Source organism: Nothobranchius furzeri, chromosome 14 (genome assembly GCF_043380555.1).
Source record: "Nothobranchius furzeri strain GRZ-AD chromosome 14, NfurGRZ-RIMD1, whole genome shotgun sequence".
Lineage (NCBI taxonomy): Eukaryota > Metazoa > Chordata > Actinopteri > Cyprinodontiformes > Nothobranchiidae > Nothobranchius > Nothobranchius furzeri.
This window is the reverse complement of record NC_091754.1, coordinates 63873838-63886958: the sequence shown is the minus strand read 5'-3', so window position 1 is coordinate 63886958 and position 13121 is coordinate 63873838. Positions and strand designations below refer to the sequence as shown.

Genomic DNA, 13121 nt, shown 5'->3' with positions numbered 1-13121 from the left:
TCTGTAAAAACCTTGAAATGACGTTCTTGCATTCTTTGGACAACAGTTATCATAGCTCCGCCTCTAACCTACAGCAGACCTACACTGTTTAGCTGCCAGGTTCTTCTTCTGTTGTTTAAAGGCAGCAGACAAACCAGCCTAGCCCCTACTTCACACTGGAAGCGTCAGCGGCGCGGAAAGTCACTACAGTCTATTACAGTGCTTACATGTTAGCGTCGGCACAGTCGGGATTTGGTGGGGCTGGATGGTGCGAGTCCGGTCTCGAACGGTCGGTGTAGTGTTCACATATAAATCCGAGGACTCAGAAATGCGGGAATTCCCGAGCCTGCGAGCAACGTTTAATACGCGCGGGAAAGTCTGCGGTGTCCTCCATTATCAGGTTAACAAAGGCGGGCATGAGCTGTGTTGCTTTTGGAGACTCGAAACACATGATTTCATTAATTTGCTGTGTGTGTCACACACACACACACACACACACACACACACACACACTGATTTCTCCCCTGAGCAGCTGTCTGCTCACCAGGGCAAGAGCTCCGATGCGGAGAACAGATATTCTCTGCTCCCGTTCCCACGCTGATCGGCAGCTCCGTGCTACAGACAGATGTTTACTCAACAGCGTCCAACATGAAAATGAGGGAACCCCCTCTGGCTCATTCTTCTAGCAGATCAGAGGCAGTAGGCATCATTTCAGCCGGCCAATCAGTGTGTAGTGTCGCCTCTCTTCCAGTCTGACCGCTGGGGAGAAGGTCTGAAAAAGAGTCGCCTCGACACCGAAAACGCAGATCTGACCTATGTGTGAAACCAAATTCCATAATAACATCCGAAACTTGTGTAGCGCCATTAGTCTCTGGGGGTGAGTCAAACCAACCGCACGTGGCAATTTTCTGAGGCGGCTCGCCAGACCGAGCAGCTAAGGATTGGGCCAGGTTCTATTTTTGCCGCGAGCCGCTTCTGGGACACGGCAATTACCCCAGTTAACATAGGGCCAGACAGGAAATCACACTGTTTCAGTGTAAAACCCCGGTAATTTTCAGCATAAAAGATATTCCAGAGATGCCATTTCATATATACTGTAAATCCTCTAATACAGGCCCGGGCCTGTATTTGACTCAAGCTCATCAAGCTCCAGGCCTTTATTGGAAGGAGGACCAGTATTAGAGGCAGGCCTCCATTTCTATTTGAGCAAAATGAACTAATGGTTCGTTGGAGTTTTTGACAATTAAAATTGCGCCCACATTTTCAAAGTTAAACACATTTCTTTTAACAACGGTAGTTTCTGCTTCAGCCCTCTCCCCCCTCCCCCTGCTTCAGCCCTCCCCCCTCCCCCTGCTTCAGCCCTCTCCCCCCTCCCCCTGCTTCAGCCCTCTCCCCCCTCCCCCTGCTTCAGCCCTCCCCCCTCCCCCTGCTTCAGCCCTCCCCACTCCCCCTGCTTCAGTCCTCTCCCCCCTCCCCCTGCTTCAGCCCTCTCCCCCCTCCCCCTGCTTCAGCCCTCTCCCCCCTCCCCCTGCGCAGCGGCCGCAAACTCACTGATGCGCCTGCAGCCTCTCGGAGTTCCTGCTGCTCTAAACATTAAAATATTTCATTTTCTGTTCCTCACTTCTGATTACCTTCAATGGTGTCTGCTTGTTGCAACCAGCAGGTACAAAAACTAACTTGTTTTTATTTGACTATTTTTCTGTCCTGCCTGTTTATTATCTTCCTGCATCTCCTCTCAATCCTAAAGAGAAACTGCTGCCTGGGTTCATATATATTCACCTCATGAGTTACCTTTGAACTGCAGTTCTAAAAGATCTACCGACCGCTAAAACAGCGGAGTGCTCGCTGCTTGCCGGCCGCATCAGTGATCGGTGCGTCACTGGATGACAAGGTGATGCGCCCCGCTCCACAACAGCGAAACGCATCAGGCGCAAATAAAAGACAGAAAACATCAAAGGAAATGAACCGACATGAACGATCGCGTGTCAGTACCGACGCTCTGGCACAGCGCGCCCCCCCCCGCGAACGCAGGAGCTTGTCACCTGCTGACAGCAGGCTGCTGTCTTTTCCGGGGGCTGTATCTTGCCGGTCATTATCACGTGACAGCGACTAGTCGACGACAGGCATAACAAGTCCCTATAGTGAAGTCGACTAGTTCATACAACCCCTGCTGCTGCTCCCCAGAGTGTTCTGCAGCATAATCAGCACGTTCTCTTTGAACTTGATATCAAATTTTCGCCTCCTCTTCGTCTCCGCACGGTTAAAGTTACCCTCGCCGTCTATCACTGGCAAATCAAAAGTGAGACGATGACACAACCGCCCCCGTACTTGCCTGTTACCACATTCCACCCGGCCACAATAAGAGACCGGCCATTATTCACCTCCGCCGACTCCGACACCGGCCAAAATATGATACCCGGCCGTTAATTGAATACAGGCCTGTATTAGAGGATTTACGGTATGACGATGACATCAATACATGCGACCTAACGGCTTATTTACTTCCAGCATCGTTCCTGAACTACAGCCATGTGTTAGTCATGGCTTTTTTCCTGGCAGTGGAGCGGAACAACATGTATGACATCAACCGTGATTCCATTCAGTTTGATTTAATGGCGGATGGCATAAACTCGAGGGATTTTGTGGAGTCCAGCGAGAAGCACGGCAGAGGAAGTGGCGAGGAAAGTGTTCCACTGCCGGTCTGCTCTGCTGATGTGAGGTTGTGGTAATGGAGCGTCTGCTGCCACCTGCTGCAGAAGTCTGTCGCACGCCCACTTCAATGATGACATCATCATAACCAGAAAAACACAAAGAAGCAGTTTTCATTTCTTCTAAAACGTTCTTCATAAAGTCAACAAGGTCCAACAGGCATTCCCTTGAAAACATTTCTTTGCTGTAATTTTATTTATGTATTCAGAACCTATTCGTCTACCTGGAGAGGGCGGGGCTTGCACCTGCTCTTCCACAGGAGCCACGAACACAGCTTTAGCGGTAACAAAGGGATTACCGTGTACTTTCTTTCCCTTTAACTTTGTTCTCAAATATTTGATATTTTATAAATCCTCATCAGCTTTACTTTGCAGTTACAGCAAGGTAACTCTCTGCAGCAGAGCCTTTATACCTCTGCTGCTACAAACATCCCATAATCTGGAACCAGTGTTGGTTTAAAGGTGTCTTCAGTAACATGAGCCTCGGTGATATTTTGGAGGTTGTGACCCAACTCAGACTAGCTGTTAGCTCATCAATTATGATTCGTTAAACACTTTCAAAGTGATTTCAGGTTTCTGGAGTCTCGCTATGATTGGATGAAGGTCAGACCTGACGGCTGTCGTCTGGGGTAAAGATGTTGGGAGTTGGATTTGAGGATTTTATCATCGACTCGAACTTTTCCCGTAGGCAGTCGCTGGAATAAACACTGCGGGCCAATTAAACTGACAGGCCAGTGGCACCTGCTTTGTTTATCACCTAATGAACATCTATAAATGTATCGAGCTCTTGCTCAGAGGCTTCCAGCTGAAAGAGCCTCAACCTTGCAACTGCAGAAGGAGTGTGTCAGAACGCATTTTCCAGTGGGCTCATGTAGGCAGCCTGTGGTTTAGTCTGAAACCAGTAAAACAAGCAAGAGTTTACCTGCAGAGGGATGTCCTACCTCTGACCTCCAGACTTTCAGGCACAAATCACCACATCACCAGCTTTATGGAACCACTCAGCGATGTGAAGTAGGTCCTCTCAGACTGTTCAGTCTGATGAATGATCTCAAACTATTTAGGATATGAAATAAGAGCAATCTGCCTTCCCGAGGACTCAAACTTTAACGTGCATTTGCAATCTGGCATTTATGGCTGTGCTTTAAACAAACAAATTCCCCCTCTGGAGGGCTTTGTGTTGCTTTAAATATATTTCTAGTTAGCATAAACCCATTTTCCTTTACTGTTACTGCTGATCTCACTGAGCATAATGACTGCAACAATGGTGGAAGACAACATCAAAGGTGTGCTTGAGAATGAAAACAAGTTTGAGTGATTTGTGTTTGAAATGTTGTGCTTTTGCTCCGTAGAAGGGACTAAGACGTCTGCTTATTCATGTGAACGGTTCCAGTGGCAGATTCTTTGTTCAAGCTCTCGTATAAAAGTACATGACTAATAAAGAATATAGGATTCTGAAGCATGGGGGTGGACGGGTGATGATTTGGACAACTTTCTCTTATCAGGTCATTCATAAACTTCTCTGTAGATGTTTTTTTCAGTCCAATAACCCTACACAGCTAAGGCTTGGACAAAAATTAATCGTGCAAAAGGAAAATAAACCTTTTTCACAGGAGCCACTTTAGCAGTAACAAAGAGATAACCACGTATTCCCCTTTACCTCCATTCTCATACATCTCATCATTCGTTGTTTCATAAACATTTACGTTCTGGTGATGCAACGATCCAGTCGAGACATAAACTTTAGTCCATCCTAAACTCCATAGATGATCTACGCATACATGGGCACCTCTGTAAACCGAGCCATGAGCGTCCAAACTATCCTAGAAACAGCCAATAAAAGACTCTCCGCTCCATTTTTGCTGCAAAAGTGATTAAAAAGTTTTATGTTGAGACTTTCAGGACCTTTTCAAAGAAAAGTTTGTTTTTTCAGGACAACAAAGTTTCAGGGCCTGAAACATTTGATGATTGAACCCTTTAAAAACATTCATGCACAAAACATTATTCAGTTTACTCAGTGGCACATTCTTAAAGTGATGCAGTTATGCATTTTAAGTATTTAGCTGTTTAAACAAATAATTGAAAGCTCACCCCTGCACACTGACAGCATCAGCGGCGCGGAACGGCACCGCTTCACATAGAATCCATTATGGGGTGCAACAAACCTGGCGTGATGCGGCTGTTTGCAGACGAGCCGCTAAAGATAGGATCAGCTTCTATTTTGCCCCTTCGGGGGTGCGTCAAGTACCACAGTTAAAATAGGGCTAAACAGGAAATCACACATGGTTTCAGTGTAAACTCCCGGTAATTTTCAAAATAAAAGTATTGCAGCAATATTATTTCATATATGTGAAACTTACGTATGACCTAACGGCTCATTTACTCACAGCATCGTTCCAGAAGTGCAGCCGTGTGCTTTTACGTCTTTATTCCGGGCGATGGAGAAGAACGCCATCATATATGACATCAAAAAGCAATATCATGATTTCCTTCCTTTTGGTTTAAAGGCAGACGGCATAAACACGCCGTAACCTTTGAAGTCTCCAGGGATTTTGTGATCTCGCGAGTTGGACGAGGAGCATGGCAGAGAAGCCGTGTTGCTGCTGAGACTCTCCGGTGTGCACTGATAGTCCCGAGTAAACCGTCTCACTCCGCTGATGCTTTCAGTGTGCAGCAGGATAAAAGTCATCCCCATTCTAGATTTTTCTGAGACTAAAAGGTTTGTAACATCTTTGTAGCTCAGGCATGTCCAAGTTGGGGCCCAGGGGCCATCTTAGGCCCTTGGAAGGATTTTCTGCAGCTCCCAACTAAATTTCTAGAATGACACATATGTTCCCTCTGGCATGCTGCTGATTGGCATCTTTTCTTTTTTTATCTTTAGATTTTTACTAATAAGCCTATTTTAGACTATTTTGAGAAGCACATTTGAAAACATTCCTCCATTTAGTAATTTTTATTGGCTGTCAAAGATTATTGATATGATCATTTTGGCCTTTGTCTTCAACAGTTTAAACGTTTCTGTTGTAGATTATGTGTCAGACTTTTCAGGAAATCCTTTATTTTAATGAAGCTTCTGTTTTTCTGTTTTATTCAGATATGCAAAGAAATCCATCGTAGGCCACTCATATTAGATCTCAATTCAAATTCAAAGACACTTCAGCTCTAAATTTACTTCTCAAGTACCACGGTAAAAATGTAAGAGCTTTAGAGAAGACCTTTATGCAGTTGTCAGAAAATGAACAGCAGACACACGAATTTGCACAACTAACAATTTTCTGCCACTATTCCTCTCTGCTCATAATTTTAACTACAGTGATTTTGCTTTAATGATTTCTCTATTTGGGCTGCACAGTGGTGCAGTGGTTAGAGCTGCTGCCTTGCAGCTAGAAGGTCCTGGGTTCGATTCCCAGCCTGGGATCTTTCTGCATGGAGTTAGCATGTTCTCCCTGTGCATGCGTGGGTTCTCTCCGGGTTCTCCGGCTTCCTCCCACAGTCCAAAAAAAAAGACTGTCAGGTTGACTGGTCTGTCTAAATTGTCCTTAGGTGAGTGTGTGTGTGTGTGTGTGTGTGTGTGTGTGTGTGTGTCTGTGTGTGTCTGTGTGTGTGTGTGTTGCCCTGCGATGGACTGGCTCTCTGTCCAGGGTGTACCCCGCCTGATTGCCCATTGACCACTGGAGATAGCCCCCCCTCACCCCGTGAACCTATGTGGACAAAGCGGGTTCAGACAATGGATGGCTGGATGGATTTCTCTAATCCTCACTTTGCATTCATTCAGTCGGTTCTCATGAACGGGGTTCCAGGAGATTAGTGCATTTTAAAGTGAATGTTGAACCAGCCAGCAGGCTCCAAGAATCAGAATTATTCTTTTAATTTATTTTGTCTTTTTATTTATTTATTTATTTTTAACCGTCTCCTGTCTGGCTGTGAAGCAAACAGAATTGATGTCCGAATGCTGGTGTCAACCCTTACAGATTCACGCCGGGGGCACACCGCTCGAAAATGGGACCGCCTTCATTCGGCGCCCTTGTTAAGCTATTCTATAGACCACATGGGCCGCTGAAGCCCATATATATATATTTATATATATATATATATATATATATATATATATATATATATATATATATATGTACCAGTTAAAAGGATGTGAGGAGGTACACAAGCATGCACATGCACAGTAGTACACCCCCATGTACAGACAAAAGAGAGCAAAACTGGATTTGTTTGATGAGAAAGGTTGAAATGAAGCCAACTATGTAACACCACGATGCCAACGGTTGGAGAAGACTGCATTTTTAATGCACAGTTGATGTTTTTCTTCTACTTGGAACAGCATGACACTTTCTGAGTTAGTACATTAGTCAAAACTATTTGGTTCAACTCTCCGGGTGCATTTTGGTATAAAGCATCCAACCAATCAGGCTTCATTTTTAGCCACTGACCAATGATTGAAACCTGAGAAGATGTGACTGTAAATAAGAAGACAGGTTAAAGCCATGGAAACTTGAAGGATTGATAAAGAGAAAAGAAATGAAACGAGCAGCCACACCTCGTACCAATTTGGTAAAATTACATGCTGCAGCTTTAAATCTGCACCTTGCATCAGTTTGATCAGTCACAGTCTTCCAGCCGCTACCAAATTCCTTTCCATCTTAAATAAAAGAGGACAGAGAAGTTAGGATAGAGAATATGTAATAAATACAGGAGTGGGTAAAGCCTACAGAGGCCACAAGGCTCTAATGAATATCCCCACAGAGAAGGGAGGGCGATGAGAGGCAAGCGAGCGGAAACCCACATTTCAATTTCTCCAAAAGCTCTGAGCTACACGTTGTGCTGCAGCTTTGATCACGGCGGAATAATGTGCTTTGATGCTTAGAATAAAAGATCTACCTTTTGATGTGTGTGATCGAGAAGGGGGGTGAAAATGTTCACCCTCCCTTCACCCCATGATTGTGTGGGTTTTCATGAAGCAGTTGGAGTCATCACTCGCTTCACTCTGACCCAAATTTAGGTGTCAGGAAGTTATAAAACGGAGATCACACGCGACACCAGGGCTGCTATCTTCAGCTGAGAGCACGCTGATGTGGTTTTGATCTCCATGGGATTCATCTGAGGGACTGACTTTAGGTCTATGTTTCTTATTGAACACTTATGAATACAAATACAGTCCTGACCAGACAAAAAGGACATGCTCAGTTACTCGAGGAAACGTGGGACACTTAAAATCACAAAGGGACACTTTTATCATAATTGTAATGAAAACTTGAAAATGTTCATCCATCCATCATCTGAGATGCTCAGCAAGGTCTTAGGCAGCTGGTGCCTAAAGCCTCGTTTAAACTTGTGCAGAGATGCAGAAGCACAGCACCGGTACCCTCGACACAAGGGCCGTTCCACAGGCACACAAGGACAGACCAGATCTTTTTACTATCAGTCAAACACAACAGAGAGCTCACGTCTGTGATTGGTCAGCCCAATAAAACCTTTAATTCCTCGAGAACAATCAGTTCCAGCTCAGTGGGAACTTGCTCTGTCAGCCGTTGCTCCTCGAGTGGATTGGTGTTAACACGCTTTTTCTTTCTACTTTAACAAAACAGGAACAATGACAGATTCCAATATCAACACAAAAATCAAACATTTTTATGTTAATTCACAACTCTTTCAAGTAAAAAACTCATCGACCAGAGACGTCACTGTAAACCCAGCAGGAAAGATCCACGCCTGCTGCCGTCCCGGCGGAGCATGGCTTCACAACGACACCGACGGAGAAGTAGGAGCATGTCTCCATCAATGGGTGTGAGTGCAACCCTGCTGATGGGAGTGTCCAAGCATGACTTTACTCCAGCAGTAGCCTGGCAGGATGCGGGGGACATCCAAGACAAGTTTCCAGTCCATAAGAGACACACAGAGACAAACAACCAGTTACACGCCCACAAGTTAAAGTCCAAGCAGCCTTGTGTGTTTCTGTTATGTGGGAGGAGTGCCCAGAGTACCGGTACATATCCTTTGCATGCAGCGGGAGAAGTGCTAAAGGCTGATGTCCACTTCTCTGTCTGCGTGGGTAGAGAGACGCGCAACGCCTTTATATGTCAGTGTAAGGCTCTCCGACGGGCTCACAGAGGCTGGCCGAGACATGCCCTCCACAAAGATAAACAACAAAAACAATAGAAAAGACAGATTCAATACATTTTGTGAATCTTATCTTGAAAATATTTAATTTAAGTCATAATCACTGTAGGATGTTCAGGACACGTCATGCTGTACCAGCCTTTTGCATCCTTTCGTGCTGCCATGTGGGCGTCTGCTGTCTATAAACTTACTGAATGTAAAAAAAACCATCATGTTAGCGTTTGGTTTTAGGAATTTTGTGCCCAAGTGAGTTTGTGATGTCACAATAGGAAACTTAGATTAGAACCACATTTCATGAGTAAGACAGAGATGCTGATTGAGGAGCGGTGGCTCTACTCCAAGCCCCTCCCAGATATTGAAGCTAATAGCAGCCTGAGTGGGGTGAAGAGTGGGTGTGGCCAGCTCCAGCTTGTTTTCATTAAGTAACAGAGCCCTGAAACGGCTCATTCTGGAAGGTACTAAAACAATCAAGAATACCGCTGCTAAGATATCTTTACGTGAGAAGGACTCAGTGAATGAACTTCACAAACATCGACCATACAACTATTAAGTTTAAGAAACAGTCATTGCCAACTTTTCCAAGCAAAGCTGACAAGTACTACAAATAAATGGTTCTTCACAAAACGGCGTCCATTTCAACAAGAAATAAAATGTCTTGTGCCAGAGATCTCATCACTCCCCAGATAATGTTGGTCATGCCTGTTTTAGATGTGAATATTATTTATTTTCAGAGAAATGCTGTTCATGTCCAAAGAGGACAGAGATTATTGAGGCTACTGCTAATCCAACTCCTACCACACCAGTGCTTCTGGGAGCTTTCTCCATCTCTTCAGTTCAGTCCAAACACCCCAACATCCATCATGGACTACTGCCATCTTAGAATGGCTCCAACATTTCCCAGCACTGCATGCAGACGCTGTTTTGTTTACCTTTGCACTTCCATCAGACTCACATTACGATCATTTCGGCCAGACTTGACCCCAGCAACCAGAAATGCTACACTCAATGTAACCACAGAAGGTAAATGACCAGGTCGGTAGCCAAGTCACTGCGACTTTAAAGAGGGCAGCATCAGACGCTGGTGTTGGTCTTTGTAAGCCTAGTCATTAGCACTTCAGACCTGAAGTGATCTAAACTCTATTTGTCCAATCAGAGGCAAGACAAGGCAATCAACAGCATCTTAATGGTTGTTCCCTTCCTTCTAATTCAAATGTCCACTTATGGTTTTATCACATGAGCCATAAAGAAAGATTTCAAATGGTGAAAATATGCGATGAAGAGGTCCGGAGCCACTCCGGGGAGCGTGGGCCCTGTGATGATGTCCTGTCATTGCTGTAGTTGTGGTTCATTCTGGACATGCCATGCTCCGGGTTTCCGAGTGGGCCTCAGCTGTTGGACTAAATTACAACTAAATGCCAACTTGAAGAAACCGAAGCAACCTTTGAGTCTGGACACAAACACAACCTGTCTTTGTTTTTATTAACGGTTGCCTGAGTTACAAGCAACCATTAACTCATTAGGTGATGTTTTTAATGAGGTAGCTGAGCACACGGATGGAAAAAGCAGGTGTTGAGGGTAGAGATGTGGTGTGGAATCAGAGGCAGGGTCATTAGGCCTGTTGGACAGGAGCAGGTGACGTGAAACACTCAAACTGACACCGTGTGATTAATACATGACCACAACCCTTCCTTGTAGAGCGAACACTCTGCCGAGCTCTAATCAATTATCCTGATAAAAGCTCTCCATTTTCTCTGGGATGGTCGCATCCGGAATAGCAACCAGAGGCGGAGGAGGTGGGGGAGGTTTGGTGTCTGGACATGCAGCAGCCGGGACGAACACCGGCCATTACATTAAAACCACCTAGACTAATGTAATCTGTGTCTGTCGAGATCCCCACCGCTGCACCTGCTGTTCCACGCATGGCTGGTGTGTGACTGTGTGTAAAAACGAATGCAGGGCTCTGTGTGTGTGAGACATCGACGTGTAAAAGTTCCACTGTAGAGCATTTAAACTGAAGTCGTGGTCTAATGCCATCGTCTCGCTCTCACAGTGGAGTCCGTTCCCAGCATTTAGACAAGCTGCTCCTCTGTTAGGTCATGGAGGGCTCGCTGGTGCTGGGTTTGCTCCTCCACCTCTGCACACATTTGTCTACAACACTCAACAATAACCATCCTGTTTGCACCAAAACTTAAAAACCTTTTGTCACAAGTTTGGTGAACCCCAGTATTGATCGTTAATCCTTACCGATGTATTTCTTCCTGTGTTTTTTACACAGATTAAACTTTGTCTTGCCTCTCTGTTCCTCCAGAATGCAGATGACCTCTTGGTAGCTTCAGCAGAATGTCCAAGTGATGACGAAGACTTGGAGGAGTGTGAGCCTGGAAATGGTGAGTCAGCTCAGGGAGTTCTGCTGACGGTGTAATTTATTCAGAACAGGGAACGTCTGCAGAGTTCTGCCTTTCTCCACTTCTAAGCGATGCTTTGTACCGCTTCGCTCCCTGTATGCAGCTGTGATTGGACAGATGTGGGCCCTAAACATGGTCTGTCCTGGTTTTTGAAGCAGCAGTAGTCTTTACCTCCCCAGCATTACTGAGAATGGACAGCTTCAATGTGGAAACGCAGCGTGTGTGTGCAGCATACAGCAGGCCTGGTGGCTGAGAACGGGTCAAGCATTGTTCTGACACCTCGACAGGAGGGGAAGTGAAAGGCCATGTGTTTACACCGTACCTCTGCTTTCCAGAACTGCTACACCTGAAAACTGCCAAGAACCATGTTGGTAATCGGCTCTAAGACATGATAATAGCACACATGTGTGGGGTGAATGGATGGAGATCTATGTTCTCATCTACAAGATGGGCATTCAACAACAGCCATCACTCTGATATTTCCCTCTGCGTGTTTTCATGTATCCAGATTTTAATATGTAGACCTTTTGGTAGGTAACAGCGTAGATATGGTTCTCAAAACTAAGGTTTAGTTTTTGCACTCAGCATAAAAACCCCAGCAGTGATTATTATTCAGTCATTTTTAATATGAACAGCATTTCAAGCAAAATGGCAAAAACGGTCCAGAAAATCCCCTTTAAGTACAAAAGAAGAGAGATGACATCAGCCATGTTGCTGTGTTGCTACTTTGCTGCTACGTTTCGTGAGTCCTTCGGGCCGTCTACCCACTCTCTATTAAAATAACGCCTCAGGCAACATTGGCCCCCAGCTGGCCCAGTCCCAACACACTGGTCTTCATCTGCAGTCAAAGCAGTGGTTCAGCATTTCAACCTCAACATGCAACTTCCTGATGAGAAGCCGCTGCTGTGCCCCGGTTTACAGTCAGGACAACATGTAGAGGCTGCCCCAAGACAAAATAAAGAGCGTTCACCTGTGACTGCTGCAGCGTCCCTGTGGCAAAGCGAGACATCAGTACTGACTTTCATAACGGGCAGCAACTTCCCTGCTGAGGAAGAAACAACAGCTGATTAAATTACACGTGCTTTAGCATGGATGTGACAAAATAAATATCTATAAAGCATTATTACACCTGTAATGTCATTATAATAGTACGTTTAAAGCTGCACTAGTTATCTGGCCAGGACAGGTGAAGCGTTAAAGAAATTAAACCAAAAAAGGTGTCGCCAATTTTTTTTATTTTACATAATTGAACCTGTTTTTTTAAGTTACTCCATCAGAAATTCAGTATTAAATACAAAAGTACGATAGGTATGAATAGAAAGAGCGGAGAACTGTAGTAATGTCTGTTTCTGAACAGAGCTGTGCTTCCTGAGAGGAGATGGGGATTACGGATGTGTTGGACTTTATATAGCAGGAGATTACGGTGCACATCAGCATGTTTGTGTGAGAAGAAACTGATCTGAAGCTGTGTGTGGACGCGGGACTGCAGCATTCTCCTGCGGTTTCCTCTGTAGGTGGTTCGGACCAAAGCAGAGCCTCTTATCAAAAAGAAAGGCGTGAGTGTTTCTGTGAATCCTGTGCCCAAGCCTGATCTCCGGTGGGAAAATACGGCTCCCTCTTCGCCCACACGCATGGCGGCATGCAGGCTCACCTCTCCAGACAGACGATGGCCCATCTCACTCTGTGGGTGCAAAGTTTTCTCCCTGCAGCCCACTCTCCTGAAGCAAACACACGTGCTCCGTATCACACCTTCCAGACACCAAACCAGCTCCAGCGTGGGGAGCCACGGAGCTCGGATAAGCTTCTGTGAAAGCTGTGGACGAGGACAGAAGAAGCAACAATGTCCACAGCCCGTCTGCTCCAGCTCTGCACTGAAACACGGGCCTGCAGCCACCGGGTGATG

At 45.4% G+C, this 13121-nt stretch overlaps 1 protein-coding gene across 9 annotated transcripts in view; it reads left to right on the top strand.

Moving 5' to 3' along the window:
• nrxn2b (neurexin 2b) overlaps positions 1-13121 on the top strand; it is a 970727-nt gene that overhangs the window by 945421 nt on the left and 12185 nt on the right. For all 9 annotated transcript variants that reach the window (XM_070544341.1, XM_070544340.1, XM_070544338.1 and 6 more), the window contains one exon: positions 11122-11200. In XM_070544341.1, the coding sequence (XP_070400442.1) occupies positions 11122-11200 (79 nt within the window). The remainder of the gene's footprint in view (positions 1-11121; positions 11201-13121) is intronic.